The sequence below is a fragment of the Ambystoma mexicanum genome, chromosome 1p (genome assembly GCF_040938575.1).
Source record: "Ambystoma mexicanum isolate Mex_15411 chromosome 1p, UKY_AmexF1_1, whole genome shotgun sequence".
NCBI lineage: Eukaryota > Metazoa > Chordata > Amphibia > Caudata > Ambystomatidae > Ambystoma > Ambystoma mexicanum.
The window spans coordinates 1038876406-1038894299 of NC_090921.1; the positions used below are offsets into that span (position 1 = coordinate 1038876406).

Sequence of the window (17894 nt, forward strand, 5' to 3'; positions counted from 1 at the left end):
ACATACCTAACGAATCATTGCTTCTCTTTATGGCAGTCATTTCTAAAATGTTCCAATAACGTAACACCTGGAAACACCCAAACTGGCGGATACATTAACATCTATTGAAGGGCCAAAGCAGAGTACACACTGTGTCTCTCTAGTTCACTCAAAAGATTATTCAGAGAAACACCTAAAGCCAAAGGCAGGTGTGTTTCAGCATAGATTGTCTGGTCTTTGCTCAATCTACTATTTACTGCAGTTGCCAGTATGTGACAGAAACCAGACCTGTTGCCACAAATGTTGCAGAACAATTATGTGACTGACTACTACTGGAATTTCTATACTTTTGAGGACCGGGAATTTAATACTCAAGAGCGAAAATGTTGTCATGTGGCCTCTTTACTTGGGACATATATCTATTGGTTTACCACTGGTTATCTTGCAAAGACCTAATTGTTTCCTCTGTAGCATGAGTGTCAACTTGGTCCTCACAAGTTTTTCCAACAAACAAGTTAACAAACAAGTTGTTGCTTTTCACGTTGGGTCCTCACTAGTAAAACAGGCCCTCACTTCAACTGTGATAATCCTTGCAAGATCCTCACAAGTATACACATACCAGGCAGCATATGAATAAGTGTGTCTGTATCTAACCTATGCATTATGTCTTGAGTGTTTAAGGGAAGCTTGCATTGGTATTATCTTTGGTCTGTTTGTGTGTGTGGGAAGGAAAAGCTGTTTATTTCAAATAACAGGTTTTCAGCATAAGACTGCTTCTCAGATTCACAAGCTTAAAATATTCCTCCCCGAGACGTAGGACCGGAGAACACATTTTCAATCTCCCTTTCATAGGCCTGCAAACTTCACAAGAGCTCTGCATCTTTAGAAATTCCTAGCTCCACTGGTAGAGTTGACTATCAGAATGCAGACACCCACTGCAGCACCTCTGCTACAATTAAGAATTCGTTTAGGACATTCCAACAACAAAAACATTGAGGTTGGAGAGGTCAAATGTGAATCTAAGGATACCTACACTATTATTACATGCAGACACTAGTCCTTTCTTCAGCATGGGGTCTCTGATCGACGAGATTAGTCCAGATCAAGCATTAGCCATCCCAAAAGGAGCTACACTGGGGAGTCCTGAAATAAATGCAAAAGACTTTTGAGGGATGCCCATCCCACATTAGTGGCAATACAATCAAAGCGGTAAGGCCTACAAAACAGGATGATTTCTATATAACTGCACTAGGGACCATACTTAGGAGCATTTTCTGGACACTTGGCGGTCTCACTTACCTATAGATTGAGATGTAGGTGAGCCCTGGCATAGCATGCAATTGAAAATATATAGTTTTGGTAATACAATTTGTAAAATAAATGAATCCCAAAGTGACTCCTGTTTGTAATGGCACTGCTTTGAACGTGAGATTTCTTTTGTCCAACCAAGGTAAATTTAATTTTCTTCATATAACATGAATGATGAGGGGGCTTGGCCAGGGTCCATGCTGTGAGAACATGCCTGCCGTGAGCTCCTGCTTGGATCCTTATATTGATCCTTCCAGCAGTGCACTTTACTATGCTGCTGCATGAACTTCCACTAATTAAGGCTGCGGCAGGGCTGCACTAAGTTTGGGATGTCCTCTGACAGCTGCCGGAGCCCCCTGGGACGAGATAGCAAACGGCTTCATTCCACCCAATAAATACAAAATGGCAGCTGTGCCGTAACTGGGCACTAACTAGAAGAAGACTGGGTGGCCGCGACCCTCTACAGCAACTCCAGCTGTGCCAGACCTGCAGCGAGGCGGGCGAGCTTGTGCTGTGACCCGTGCGGTAGTTGGAGTGCCTTCCGCAGGGCTGTATGGGCAGAACAGCTGCAATGACGCACACATTGGGCTTCCTCTAAGCTTGCCGCAGCAGCGACAAGCGCTGGATCGGAGAGGACGAGCCCCAAAGGTGACCGGTGCGCTGCAAAAGGGGGTCATGCAGAGGCGCACACGGCCCCAGTGTTCCATATTTCCCCTGCAGGATTGGTCCAGAAGAAGAGGCTTCTTCATCATGGAAGGAGTCATGAAAATGCATACAGCTTGGTGAAGGGTTACGAATGCAAACAGCTTGGTGAAGGGCTGTGAATTACATTGACAATACCGGTATCCTGGAGGGAGACGCCAACAGCTGCGCGAGTAGTCTGGTCTAGGGGAGCCGGCTGGATCTTGCCACATACAGCTTCAGTACCAGGTGGGGGCACACATCCAAGTGCACCACGCTTTTTGGAACACATGACTGTATGGTCCATAGTAAGGAGCCAACCATAAATTGGGTAAAGTGTTAGATTGGGTCACTACAAAGAAGTAGGTGTTTAGCCCATTATGTGTTAAACCATGTGTCTCTTCAGACCATGTTTTGGTTACTTTCAAATTGACCTTTCCTTTTCCAGTAATCCAGAGGAATAACATTAAGAAAAGTTACAAGCAGGAATTTTAATAAGGTGCACTATGCCGACTTGGAACATTGTCTTGACGGATTAATGAATTCTACTACGTATACTGACTCACCAATCTCCCTGGTAGTAGGATATGAGAAGGCAATAACTAGTTGCCTTGATAGGGTGGCCCTGCGTAAAACTAGGTTTATTAGAAAGAAGTCTAATTACCAAAAATGGTTCTCTCCAGCCCTAACTGCTAGAAAAAAGGAAAGCAGAAAGAATCTGGCAAAGGGACCAGACACAGGTAAATAGAGAGGCTTGGAATGACCCTAGAAAAATGATATCGCAGCAAACTTTCGTCAGCTAAGAAATCCTATTTTGACTCCCAAATAGTGAACTCTAAAAACGATTCTAGAAAGCGATTTGAAATCCTTCGAGATTTTGAAAAACCTATAGCAATGCTCCATCAATTTAGAACAACAGAGGAGGATTGTGAGGCAGTGCAGAAGGTGTTTGCGGACAGGCTCGCTGCAGCCCATGCTCAAATTAAGGAAAATCTGTCCAATCCAGAGCATGAAACTTCGGTACAGACTAGGGAGGATGTAAAACATGTGTAACCCAGTATTCACATTCCAAGCCATCTCTGAAGAAACCTTGTTTAAAGCTCTTATAAAATGAAACCTACCACATGCAAAGGTGAAACCCTGCCCGCTAAAGTCATTTTGAAAAATCTTAAGGTATTCATCGCCTTTTTAACTTGTTTCACCAATGCCACTTTAAGGGGAAATCTAAATCCGGATTCACTGAAAAATGCAGCATTGACTCCACTGTTGAAAAAGCCAGGACTGGATCCGGAGGTGTTCACTAATTACAGGCCTATCACCAACATGCCTTTCTTGATAAAAGTGAAAGACAAAGTGGCTACATTTCAACTACAGGAACACCTGGAGAAATATGAAGTTTACCATCCCAGGCAGTCTGGCTCAAGATCGCATCATGGCACAGAAAGTGCTTTGTTGGGCCTGCAGACAGAGATCTTTAAAATCATGAACAACAGTAAAGCTGGGCTGCTGATACTACTAGATCTTTCAGCAGACTTTGATCTTGTTGATCATGAGAAACATATTGACCACCTTAAAAACATAGGTGGCTGGTCTAGCAAAGCAGCCCCCCTGGATCAAATCTTTCCTCCATAATAGAATGTCTAAATTTGTATGGGGCGAAGCACGCTCTAAACCAGAAAGACTGGGCTATGGAGTGCCACAAGGCACTTGCCTTTCACCGGCTCTCTTCAATGTTTACTGCTGCCCACTATGCAACCTCCTAGTTGAATTAGGAGTGTGCTTCTCTAATTATGCTGACGATACTCAGCTGATGCTAAATATTAGTGGAAAATATGAAAAAGACTCTTCAAAGGATTTCTTTGATTTATGGAACTATCCAAAATTGGATGGCGACTAACGGAATGTGCCTGAACGCTGCCAAGACCAAACTTTAAAATGTTTGGCTCCTCTCAGGCACATTCCAGATTTGACAGCAAGTACTCATGCTTTGCTGTTCAAAGCCACAATGTTAACACAAGCCCCAAGGTGAAGACCTTGGGAGTTGTCCTTGAGGCCTCCCTTAACGTAGATGCACCACATCACCACTAAAACACAATATCATTTTAGATTACTTAGGCTGGTGAAGCCCTTCATCTCAGAAACCAACTGCATCACACTGTCCGACCACTGATTATGTCAAGAATAGATTATTGTAGAGCACTGCTAGCCGGCACAAATAAAACCATCTTGAGAAAACTACAGATTCTACAGAACGATGTCATGCGCATCGTAAAAAAACATCCACAGACAGGAGCCTATCTCGGTCCATAGTAGGAACCTGCACTGGTTTCCAGTGGAAGCCAGGATTCACTTTAATGTTTGCACAGTGATGCATAAATGTCTCTACGATCAAGCACTCAGATACCTAAAAGATTCCATTAGTGTTTCCAGCCCCAAGAGAACGACTAGATCTCGTGACTTCATATACCTGGTTGGCCAAAGAGCAAACGGGCGAAAGGGCTTGGCAGGTCTTCCGGTCACAGGCAGCAGGTGCATGGACTAAACTCCCAAAAGTCCTGCGTGCGGATAGTAATCATGTTACATTTAGGAAACGTTTGAAAACAGCATTTTATTTTAATGAACTTTTGACTTACCTATCCCTGACCTTGATCTTATGTTCTCTCCTTTTTCTGTGCCCAGATGCCTGTTGGCTCTGGCACAATATAAACAAATAAATAAGGGACATGCCATATTATATGTGATTTTGGAGGAGTGGCTGGAATGCTTTAAGTGAAAGGATTAAACTGCCCGAGTGCAAGGAAACTACACCTTACTGTGTTCGCAGTCAGAAGCTGCCTGAACTGAAGATGCCCTTGGCTTTCTATTGGGTTAACGGCTTTACTCTCACATCGCCACACACATGGGCCCGATTTGCAATTGAGACAATTCAGCGCGAGAGACCTGGTAATACCACCTTCCTGAGACACATTGGGCTTGCGCTCCACCCCTGACCCACCTTCCTGTCTTGCTGGGAAATGGGGACATGTGCCGGGCGCAAGGTCCCCTAGCTGCCACACATGCTCTGGAGCCCCCAAAGAAGGGTGCATTCACGTGTACATTTTCCCTTTCAGCTACTGGTCGGCATCACGCTGTGAACTGTGGGGCATGCATCCTGCATGCTCCTGTTATGCCGGCACCAAACAAAAAGGTGGGAATAAGAGCACACTCATGGAGTACTTTGGGGCCCAGGCGAAGCACTGCGACTCGACCCAGGTAAAGGAGGCAGATGCGCTGCTAGCGCAGAGGGAGTCCCAAGAAGTCCTTGCGTGATACTATTGATCACCTTGTTTTCCGCTAGAGACTAAAAACTCTGCTTTTCTAACTACTTCCTGGCAGCATGCCGCTCCCTCCTCAGCGCCAAGATACCTCCGGGCGAAAGTGCGCTTACACAAATGCCTATAACATAACATAACAAGATAAGATCCTGGCTGCAATCGCAGCTTCGCAGACCTCTTTGGAGGGTAAGAGTGAAGAAGTTGTAATAGATGTACACCTCTTGAGGCATGACGTTCGATATTTGGCAGAAAGGGTCACAGCTAGGGAATCACTGCTGCAGGAAACTGCGACGGCCACTACGGACCTGAAGTCGAGAGTGAGAGGCCTGGAAACAAAGAATGCTGTGCTAGAAATGCATGCTGAGGATGCAGGAGGGAGGTTGTGAAGGAATAAAATATTGGTGATGGGCCTGCCTGAAGAAAATAGAAAATGTGATACTACAAGAGGCTGGCCCAGGAAGGTTATGCCGGGGCTTCACGATTGAGAGGGCGCACGGCTCACTGCAGAAGAGGCCACCACCACAAACCATTCCACAGCCCCTAATTGCCAGGGTCCTTAATTTCAAAGACAGGGAGGTGATACTGCAGTCTTCCAGAGAGGACGGCACTATACAGCGGGGCAACTCCAGGATTGCCATATACCCAGATTATACGCCGTTAGTTCAAAATAAGAGAAACATATTTGTGTCCATGAAAGAGAGGCTTTGTAAATTGGGACTCAAATATATGCTTGTATATCATGTCAAATTGAAAGTGCTATACAAAGTAAAAGCGATCATCTTGGAGACCCCAGAGGCAGCGAATTTGTGGATGGACCATAGTAGCATGATGGACAGGATTCGGATGATGGACCGGACACAGGGAGGAAGGGTCCCTGAACTTATCCAAGTGGGCTTTGTGCAGTAATCAACAGAATGCAATTGGCACTCACATTGTCACTGCTGCACAGGGAGGCGCTTTGGAGCGGGAGCGCAACGCTGTTGTCCATGGTGTGAAACCTTTTAACCTCCATGGAACATTTGACTCAGCTGGTACTTGGCCTCAGCCGATACCCTCGGCCCGATGACAAGGTTTTGCTTTGAGGGATCGGGTGTACCCGAACGGCTTGATGCTGTTGAGCATTGTTTTGCCCCACTGTTGGGGGCGTACTATCTTTGTTACACCATTCAGAATTGGGAGTTGGCAGGAGGCGGGGTCTGGAGCTGCAGGGGATGTGACTCTACACATAGACCCTGTGGGTGTGCAAGGGGGGTCTGTTGGTGGGGGGCTGAATACTTCGTCTGGAAGACCTGGGACTGATGGTGGTTGTGGTTCATGAGTTATTTGGATGGCATAGATTAGAATATTGACCTGGAATGTCAGGGGGATGGGCTCCTATCTGCACAGGAACTGGGTGCAGTCCTACCTATGCATGAACAGAATATCAATTGCCTTATTGCAGGAAACGTATCTACTCCCTGAGGAGCAGGTGGGTTGTTGTCAAGTGGGGGAGAAGGGTATGGATCCACATATTCTAAAATTTGCTAGAGGAGTTTTGCTGTGGATAGACGCTGCATTTCACTTTCGGCACCTGAATATGGAGGCGGAAGAGTAGGGCAGGTGTCTTGTTGTGCACGACTACGTGGAGCATCAAGAGGTGTGCATAGTGAACATCTACTGCCTTAATCAAGGGATTCCGGCTCACCTTTGCCCCTTGAGCAGCAAGCTGGCCCAAATGAGGAATTCTCTGTTCCTCTGGGGTGGAGATTTTAACTGCGTTAGAGACCCAATCCCAGATAGGTCGGAGCCTGTACAGGGCAGTTCCTCGCCAGCGTTGACAGCTCTTAATGCATTACTAACTGAACTATCGCTAGTGGATATTTGGTGGGAGATGAACGCGGGCAGAAGGGGATACTCTTACTACTCAGGCCCTCACAGACTGTACACTAGAATAGACTACTTGTTTGTGGGCGCTAAACATTTGGCTGTATTCTCAGGCGCAGAATATATAGGGCGATATGTTTCAGACACCTTCCCGCTGGTGGTGTGTTGGGATAATAGGGGACCCAGGCCGCCGGTTCTAATGTGGCGCATGTTGGGAGAGGGATTGCGGTATCATGCCTTTAGAGGCTGCTTGGAGGATTTGCTTCCAGCTTTTTTGTCGACTAATGTGGGTAGTGTGGACTGTGGAGTGAGTGTGGGAGAATCTAAAGGTGGTAACTAGGGGGAGGTAATTGACGGGGCAGGAGGGATTAGGAGAACGCTGCAAGAAGACTTGGGGGCTTTGGAAGACCGGATTCGCACTGTAGAATCGGACAAATCTGAACTTCTCTTGCTGCAGACCCAATGTACGGAGGCATGGGAGAGACTCCACAAATTTCATTACCCAGTACACATGGCACGCATGCATGGCAAAGGGGACAAATCTGGGAGGTTGTTAGCGTGGCTGTGCAGGATTGAACAACCCTCGCATGTGATCACACTGCTACATGACGAGTGCAGGTCCCCTTGCGATCTCAGGCAGAGATAAACAATATTTTCAGCACATTTTATAGTTGACTATATAAACATGAGATATAAATCGACCCGGAGGAGCTTGATCTCTCCGCTCTCCCAGATTCTGTTGCCACAGCTCACTGCTGAACAAGCTGCTACACTTGAGCTGCCTTTAAAGGAGGATGAGTTAGGTGGGGTGATTGCGTCCCTGGCAACTGGGAAGACATTTGGGGGCGATGGAGTCCCCATGGTGTTCTACAAAATGTTTAGCTGTACGCTCACCCCTGTTCTATTGAAACTGTATGAAGAAGACTATGAAAAAGGCTTACTCCCACCTATCATGCGTGAGATAATGATAGTCCCCATACCAAGACCCGGGAAACTGGCAGAACAGGGCTACTCATATCGGCCTGTGGCAATGCTAAATCAAGACGTCAAAATATTAACTGCACTGCTAGCTGGGCAGCTTCATAGGGTAATTGACACCTTAATACACAAGGACCAAATAGGATTTGTGCCCGGACAAAGCACCTCTATGAACCTTCTCCGTTTGCAACACATAATTGACAAGACTAACCCCCAAGACGCACTGTACGTGGTTGAGGCATAGACGCTATTAAAGCGTTCAAGTCAGTCTATTGGGAATGGATGAGCGCTGCGTTACAGGGCTTTGGGATTGGAGAGGGCTTCATCCGATGGGTTATGTTGCTATACACCAGGCTGAAAACAGGGAGGCATGTGTCTGGATCATAGGACATACAGAGAGGAACCCGACAGTGGTGCCCGCTACCCCCCATGATTTATATACTGGCAGTGGAACCACTGGCAGTGTTTTTTTGGCAGGAATTCTCTATTGCTGCGTTGAGGTGGGGTGGAATCTAGGCATCTTGTTTCTCTTTACGCAGATGATGTCCTCCTGTACCTGGGCGGAACATAATCTACCCATCATCCTAGAGGTTCTGGACGACTTTGCTAGGCTGTCAGGGATGTCTTTTAGCCGAAAGAAGTCGTGTCTTTTCCCCCTGACAAGACTACGACGATATGACGTTAGGGACCTGCCAGACCTGGTGTTGTGGTGGGAGGTACACACTTTCTAATACCTGGGTATACACACAGGACACACGCCGGAGGGCATGCACACCTGAAATACAGTTAAGACGGTAAAGGGGGTGAGACATACCATGAAATTCTGGGGTAAACTGCCACAATCTCGAATGGGGCTGGCAGCGTTAGTAAAAATTATAATACTGCCACGTCTACTTCATGCTTTTGCGAACATACATGCTATATTGCAGCTGGCCACCTGGCTGCTATACTCAGGAGATTTATCTGGGGGTAACGGTAGACAGAAGATCGCTTTGAATACCCTGTGCATGGCATATAAAGATGGCGGTGTGCAACTCCCGCGATTGGAACTGTATTACCTTGCTGTTCAACTCCAATAGGTGGTTGCCTGGCTTTCAGAGGAACCTACTATGGATTCCAGTCTGCTGCAAGATGTGCTATGCCAGGTAGTGATTAAGGAGGCTTTGTGGGTCGCAGACCGTTGCATAGACCAACTGGCACTGCTGGCCAGGTTGGGATGACAGGTGTGGGGTAGAGTGATGAAGGTATTGAAGCTACGCAATCCCTACTCGCTGCATGTCCCCATAACAGCTGATGCGTGCTCTGAGGTGGGCGTGTTGGCAGTCAACAGGTGGCGGGATGAGATGGTGCTCATTACATGGGGGAATATGTACAAAGACAGGCTTTTGCATGATCTGGAATACCTGATGCAGATGAAGGGTCTCTCCAAATGCTAGTCCTTACGACATTTAAAACTTGTGACAGTGACAAAAAGAAAGTGGATGAATTGGACGCGAGAGCCGGGGACTGCCGCGCTGCTAACACTGATGTATGAGTTGGAGGATGGCTGGTGCCCAGTATCCTGGTTTCATGGGTGCTTGCTGTGTGCGGTCAGTGTGAGGAAAGTGAGGTTGAAGGTGCAGTGGGAGGTGGATTTGGGTCGGGAGCTTACTGACGCTCAATGGGACAATTCATTGATTTTTGCCAATAGGGTTTTGTGTAAGGCAAAGTTTTGCCTCCTACAACTTAATGTGTTCCATCGAATGTACATGACACCCAGATTTGATCCCACGGTGCTGCCTGTCTGTCCATGGTGTGGTGCTGATGGTGCAGATCTTATTCATATAATCTGGCGATGTGCTCTGGTGCATGCTTTTTGACACCAGATAGAGTTGGCTTGTGTTAACGCTGGAGATACGCGATATCAGTGGGACCCAGTAGAATGCTTGCTGGGTGCTTACCCTAGGCTGGACAAATATAGGCATATGATGAAATGTATGGACAAAGAATGTGTCTTAGCTAAAAGACGTATAGCAATGTCCTGGAAGCTAAAGAAGGGGCCACAGTATTGTTTATGGTGCAGAGATTTTGAGCTATGGAGTGCAGCAGAGACTGCTGCCTCGTACAGGGCCCTGAGAGATGGCACTCAGGAACTTTCAGAGAATGTTGAGGTATGGAACGCCCATCGGACGATAAATACCTGTGAACACTTGCTTGTGACTTTACTTGAACATATGACTCAATAGGTTTCCCGTTAATAAGTGACATTTATGTTAGCCCACGGGCATCAATTGACCACAATGTACCCACCCCTATGAGGGTCGTCTGAAAGGATGCGTTGCAGGCGTGTGCTGACTCCTGCCGAATCATTGGATGATTTTAATCCAAGATGCCTTCTTTTCTTTTATGCTCTTCTTTTTCTGTTTACAGCTATACCCCGTTTGTTGCTTTACATACTATTTGGCATTGGTTCTGCTTCTTTGAGGATGTGATTTTATCTGTGGATTTGAACAAATAAGATTGTATACTGCTAATAAACAGAATTTAAAATTAAATAAGATGGATGAGGAAATCTTGTTCAAATGAGTACTACTCTCTGAAAAGAAAATATGAAGATTTGCCCAATTGTTAATGAAAATCAACATATGTTAAAAAAAACATGGAAGAAATACTGTGCCTGAATAACTAGCTGAAAAGGTATGTATTTCAGTACATCTCACTTTTACCCCCCAAATCCTCATAGTAGAGAGATCTGTCAGGGCTGTGCACTATTGAAGTTGCCTAGGAGATTTTCATGCCAGATACTGCCCCATTTCTGTGTAACTTTCGTAACTTTAGAAGTCCTTATCTCCCTGGAGAAACCCTATTCCATAACTGAAGATTCCAAAATGCTAGCATACAGATGTTCAAAACATATTCTTAATTGGCCCTTAGCCTTGCCACTCCCTATGTTACCGCATAAAGTTCCAAGGATTGGCCAAAATCAATAGTCTACAAATTCCCTAAGCTCCATAAGTCTATCTCTAGACTTAAAATGAAACGAGTTCTTATTTGACCCGCAGTCTGGGTCCTCCTGGCACTCTATGCTTTCACATGGTTCTCCTCCCTGGGCTCTGGGTTGGATGATCTTCTCCCCATCTTTCTTGATGCAAGCCCTTTTCTAGGCTTGATGTCCGACTTCCACCCATGATGATCCTTTACATGCCCTGTGAATCTGCTGTGTTCTCTGGTTGAATTCTCAATTTTTTAAGGCTTTTGTTCAAGGTTTGCAGTTTTGGTTTTCATCTGGTTGACTTCTGGACCTGGTATTCAAAGAGAGCAACAAAGGTCCCAGGTCTGCTTTTGGTCCTTCTTGAGTGATTGATGCTATCTTTCCTAAGCACTTAGATGTTGCTCTGTGTTTCACCCAGTCAGTTTCCTTCTCCTGTCTTTAGGTCACGGTGTACTGGGCGAGTTGCATGATCCTCCTCCGAGTTGTCCCTGCTGTATCTCCTAATTTTCTAGGTAATGACTGCAGGTATTTTCACCTCTGGGTTCTTGTTAGGCAGTTGTCATTTTTTATTGTGCCCTCCTGCCACAGGCATGACTGAAGTCTTCGGGTCACAGGTCATGGCACTGCTAATTCCTGGAAGGTTACCGGTTCAGTCCTTCCCCTTCGTGGTTGACTTCAGGGTGGTCGTTACTTCCACCACAGTAATTTCTCCTGATGTGTAGCAGCCTCTGCCAGCACCTTTTTTAATTCAAGGGCTCCAGAGATCGGTTCCTGGGTCCGGTATTTCAGTGTCCACATCTGGTGAAATTTTGAATTAGAACATAACGAAGTAGAAATGACCAAGTTTTTTTGGCTGAATTTTTGTACATTTGTTTTAAAAAATAGGTGGGGGTGGGAAGTGTATATGGTAAGGTAGGGGGGAGTGGGGTGGGTTCAGCGGGCCTTCCCTCACATTATTTGTTTTTTAAAGTGCAAAAACTCAAAAGTTTTTTTGTTTTTTGACCAAAAAAAACGTGGTTAGTTCTACTTTGTTATTTTTATTTTAGATTATTTCACGGACATCCCAACTGGTGACTGATTCCTCAAAGACTGGTATCCTCGTACCTCTTTGATTTTCTAGGGAGGGGGCTTCAGAATACTCCTCTTAGCCCACTCTCCCCCTTTCACCTTAGTCACAGGTTACTTCTCTCTTTTAAAGTATAAGATCCCTGGAGCTTTGGGGCATTTCGACCAGAGGCCAGTATTTTGTCCTCTCCTTCTTTGGGTCGTAATCCCTCAACCCATGCAACACTTAATTGCCAAGGTCAGCCAATAGACCTCAGGTTCACCGGTGGAGGTGCAAGGTTGTGGCACCCCAATTCTCTGAAGGTCAGATGGTAATGCTTTCTCCACCTTCCTAGGAAGCTTTGATATTATTAGTCTTCTCAGGGCAAATCTTCTCCCAGATGCGCAGAAGCCTTTTCCAGAATCTCACAGGATTCCACCATGTAGTAGTCACTTAGTATTCCTCCTTTCTCAGATGCGCTCTTAGTGTCAAGGGATCGTCTATCCCTTGGGATCCGCTTCTCGGCTGGGCTCCTCCAGTCCCTTTTATTCTCCCCTCACCCCCTATTGATTGCCCTAATTTGGGATTTGAATGTTGGAGAGTGATTTATTAATTGTGTAGTGGCCATGGTTCCATATAATGAGGGTTGGTGAAGGTTCAAGGAGCAGCATGGAAGTCTGCTCCATTTCGGAGCTTACCAGTTGAGGAACGCATACTTGCACGGTTTTGTGTCTCGTCCGCCAAGCTGTTCCATCAGAATTGCTGACCAACCTTACAGGTATTCTTCCACATCCTGATCTTCCTTCAAGTAATACAAATTGTGTCTGTAATGAATGTTGTTGATTGGCAGTGCAGCCCACTCCATGTCTAGGATGTATGAGAAGTGCGCAAGTTTGCGGTTTTCCAAATACTGCTTTCCATTGAGGTTTCCCTGCTGCCAGGGCCCTCCAGGGACCTATAGTGCCAAAAATCATTATATGTTGGTTCGGTTTCCCCTTTTAGGGGCCAAGGTCTGCTAAGTGGTAGTAGGCCCCCAGGCTCACACCTCAAACGCCCTTGGGGAGGCACACTGGGGAGGGGCTAGACCAATCTCTTCCCTGATGGTCCATTACCCCTGCAGATTAACATGCAGGGTTTGGAGAACTTGCCACACATCACAGGAAAAAACAGGAACATATCAAACTACTGAAATTGAATGAAAATCAAGCAACATGTTACCTATCAAAGGCAAAGAAAGTGGAGAAGTTTAAGAATCTAACCCTAATTAGGCAGAAGCCAAAGAATGCCTGCTCGTGGTTAATGCCAAAAAATGGTGCAGTACATTTTGAGTCACTCCCAGAATATGGGGAAGAAGTGAAACAAGACTGAAGTAGGAGTGAACTCTGTTCAAGTGAAAAGATGCTAAATGGGTTACTTACATTGGGTTCTGGGGTCCCCCTTAATAGCTGGGAATTTTATAAGCTTGTAAATAGTAAAATGATCTAAACTTGTGAGTTTTCAAAGCATCTGATTCAGGCGAAGAATGTCCTTTACCTGTGTGTTTTGTTCATTTGTGTGATGGAAATGTGCAATGGTGTATCAGTTTTCTATAAAACAAAGTAAACTGACATTTTGACATTTTACTTTAATGCTTACATGGGGCACTTCAGTTTCCAGCACTAGCATTGCAGCAATAGTAATTTTGAATCGAACCAATTTCGGAGTGTGTGCAAATGGTCTAATGTTAGGGAACAGGAAACTCCTGCATTTCCCGTCCCTTCTTGCGTTGTACTTGACAGTTGCTTTTTTCCTGAGCTTGCAGCAGAAAACAAGAAATTGGAAGGAGCAGGTTAGTCGAAAAGGAAAAGCAGTAGCAAAGCACACAGTACCGGGAAGTCGTTAACAACTTGTATGGACCAACGCCGCCGGGCAGAGATAGGAGACATCTGTTGTGAAAACGTTACCCAGGACGAGGAGGAAGAGGAGAAGGAGGCGGCGCAGGAGGAAGATGAGGAGGGAAGAAAAACACCAAGAAAATTAAAGGCAAAAGTCAAAAAAATACTGTCAATGAAAAATGGACAAGATCAATGTTGCCTAGTCCCTAATAGGGCCAACCATTCACATGTTCTGATACCGTCATTATTCTCCTATCTATCTGCTGTGGAGGCCAATGATAATAATCTCACTAGTACGATGCCACTGCTCCCACCACAGTCATCAACGTAGTATTTAAATTAGTGAAGGACATATACTATTACATTAAATGGCAGTTAAATGATACACCCTATATCCAACTCCAGATTACCTCTATCAGCTCTGGAACTACAGCAATTCACTGGAAAAACACACTGTCTCTGCAAGCAGGAGATGGGGCCCTATCATCAACGACGGGGGGTTTAGAATCCAGCTTTTATAACAATCTGGTGTATAAAAGACAAACATCCCTGAGTCATCTTCCCACGGCCCAATATGTATTGAGACCTTTATGCCAGGGTTTTCATTTTGGAATAAACTATATTTCTTAAGTACAGGTTATTATTGAAAAAGCAAAAAAAGCTAATATATTATAGTGCAACATAAAAGGTATATACTGCTATGCAATACTGTTTGTCAGTATTCTCCAATCTGTCTACACTCCGATAATTCTTCATCTCATGTTTGGCTATATGCTCTCATCTTCGGCTTCATTCCTCCATCTCAATCCAGAGAAATCTAATGATATCTCTATATATCTGACCTTCGTTTGCTCATCTCTGGCTCTTTTGCATTATATTTGCCTCTTAGCCTCATTCTCCCAATGTTGTGTTATCTTTAGCTCGATCCCCTACAATTTATCTCACTATGACAACACATGTGTAACTCCAATTTCCTGCCGGAATCTCTGCCTTTTCTTACATTTTCTTTCTACTTTTTGACAGTCACCTGCTCTTCTTCTACTACCCACTTTCCTTTTGATCTCTGACACAGCTTCCTGCATTTACCCTTCTTGGCCACCTCACCACGACCTCCATACCCTCATCTGTTATTGCAATGTCACCTTTCCTTCACCTCTCTATTCCCTTACAGGGTCTTCGCCTTCTGTTCTCTTGGCCAGTTAAATAAACATTTCAGATACTAGATAGAAGCAGCATTCAGGCACCTTAGAAGCACTTATTCAGCTGCTTCGATGGCATCTGCTCCTTAGCTAATTCTTATTACCCAGCCGATGTCCCGAGGGGGTTTAGAAGGTGTAGCGTTTGTCGCACACCTTATCCCCAGTGAAGCATGTGATTTGTTTGGGTGTTTTGGAGATGGCGGTCTAGGAAGAAAAAGGCTGTACATGTTGCCTCTGCCGACAGCCTGAATAAATCTACAACACCAACTACATGGCTGAGGTGAACACTCGCCACACTGGACAAGCATCACCCTTGCTTTAAATCCAACTGAAATCTGTGCTCCATAGTTGGCTACCAGACGGAAGAAATGTGAGAAGGCAGGGTGGCAAGAGATAGCTGGAAATAGACTGCCACTGGGACATGTTGAAGCGGGCAATACCCTATGCTGTGAGCATGCTGAAGTGGCCAATAGCAGCATGTGAGGGAATGCAGAAGATCACAGCGTCTGTGACAGAGCATGCAGAAGCAAGTAATAACTGTTAATGGAGTTATTTGGCAAAGTTATTACTGAGAGATTGTGTGAATGTACAAATTTGATCTTTGGAAGTTCGATCCCCGGGTCCCCGCTTAGAAACCTCTGGGTATTAAGCGCGTTATAGATAACCTATCATATCATATATATAACCGGCAACAGTGAAAGATGAAAATACATGTACTGTGGACATGGGGAACCAGACCACACAAATAACTAGGGGCATGTGGAAACTAAAATTCCAACTGGAAGGCAAAGTAAAGCTGGCAATACATGTTCCTAGAGACACAAGGTGCGGGGAATATCGGATTGTATAGGCATATGGAAAGCTAGCAATGCCTGCTACTTGGACCTTCAATTGCAGGAAGCATGTGAGAGATGGATGTACCATTCACTTGGAAGCTCATGATATTGATAAGGAAGAAAGTCCCTCTTTCTTACTTATGTGTACGCCATAGTAGGTTGGATGGCTTTTATCATGACCTGCTTTTGTTAACAGTGAGATTTTTCAAAAACCTCAGTGAAGATTCCAAAACCTTTAAACAAAAAAAAATCACCTTAGTAACCAATAGCAGGGGATCATGCATCTCTGGGTTGCAAGATGTTTTAATGGATCTATGTGATCACTGCGCCGCCCGTAACTGCGACGGCCAAAATGCCGACGCCAATTACGGTGCAGCGCAGTGATCATATGGATCACTGTGCCCCCTTCCCCTGGCTTGAATTATCCCTCGCAACCCCCGACTCCACTTACCTGTAGGGCGGCACACGCAGAAGTGTGCCGCCCGTACTCTGCGATCCCTGCCGTGCCAGCTCCTCCCACTAACATGGGTTGGAGCTGACACCGCAGGGTGCTTTTCTTTTTTTTCTTACGTGTTCCCCCCGCGTTCGGAAATGGTAACCAAGGGACACCCACGCAGCCCCCAGCCCCCATTACTACACCCAGGAAGAGCGGGGGGACACCCCCGCTCTGCTTGGGCGGAGTAAATGTCACCCTCATTTTGTGCCCCTCCAAAGTGGCAGTGTCTGCAGGGGCACACACATGAGGGCGACATTTTTGCACAATACCGTTTTAGCAAAAACTCCCATCAATCCTGGCCAGTAAAGTCATTGAAGGATCATGGGAGTTGTAGTCCAAAACATCTGAAAAACCATAGGTTGCAGATGCCTACCATATGGTCACCTTAAAAGTGCCCCACATGCTGTTTGGGGGAGTTCTTTCAAGTAATCTGTGTGTCAGTGTTACAGGCTATATGCAGCTCAATAGGTTATATAGCAGGTAAGCTGGATGACAAAAATCCAGCTATTCAGTTGCTCTCTAATATTGTCCCAAATGCAGGGTTTCAAAAAACGTACTGTCTCTTCAAATGTTGTGCTTTGAATATTTTGTTAATTCTTGTAAAAAATCAATCGTAGTCATGAATTTCTGTTTTGAAGTAATTCTCTTTAGTTATATTCACTAAATATTACTTAGATGAGGCAGAACTCAGCACAAATAGAGATACATATGAGGGTTCTAGTGCCAATGCATTTCGGAATATAGTTCCTTCGTCAGGGCAAGCTCCATAGTCTCTGCATATATAGTAATTGTAACATCACAATAAAATAAAACACATACCATCCATCCAAATGTTTCATATTGTTGTCAGCCCATTTGGTGGAAAAGAAAAAGAAATACAGAGAAAGTATGTCAATTAAACAAATGATGCATTACTAATCATTAGGTTATGTGAAATATCACATCTCATGTTACCTGAATGTGCATTTCCTTTAAATAGTGCTGTGTCAGTTCTTAGTACGGCACAAGTGCCGCTATGTAGAATACAGGAGCTGTTTAGTGGAAACATATTCCCAATGTCATGATCTCTGCTTCCAAAAGGTCAGGGTTTTCCCAACTCCCTTGGAAGCAGATCCATAACCCAGGTTCCGAGTGCCAACCAGTCCCAATTGGGACCTTTTGGACCCAGTCCTGGCGCCAGTGGCACCAGGCTCATAAATATGCCCAGTCCCAGCGCTAGAAGCGCCGGGCTCATAATGCTTGGGTGGACTTACCTGCAGCAGACCATGCTGCTTACTTGCCTGCCAGTTGAGTCTCTGATCCTCTTCTGTTTGGAACTACTTTTCCTGTTGGGTGGGGCAGGAGCCACTC

The 17894-nt window shown here is 45.3% G+C and overlaps 1 protein-coding gene across 5 annotated transcripts in view; it reads right to left on the bottom strand.

Annotated features, from left to right (window-relative positions):
* WDR59 (WD repeat domain 59) overlaps positions 1-17894 on the bottom strand; it is a 1538892-nt gene that overhangs the window by 514583 nt on the left and 1006415 nt on the right. For 3 of the 5 annotated variants that reach the window (XM_069604197.1, XM_069604168.1, XM_069604186.1), the window contains exon 19: positions 14008-14064. The exons of the other annotated variants lie outside the window; for them this stretch is intronic. In XM_069604197.1, the coding sequence (XP_069460298.1) occupies positions 14008-14064 (57 nt within the window). The remainder of the gene's footprint in view (positions 1-14007; positions 14065-17894) is intronic. 5 annotated transcript variants of the gene reach the window in all.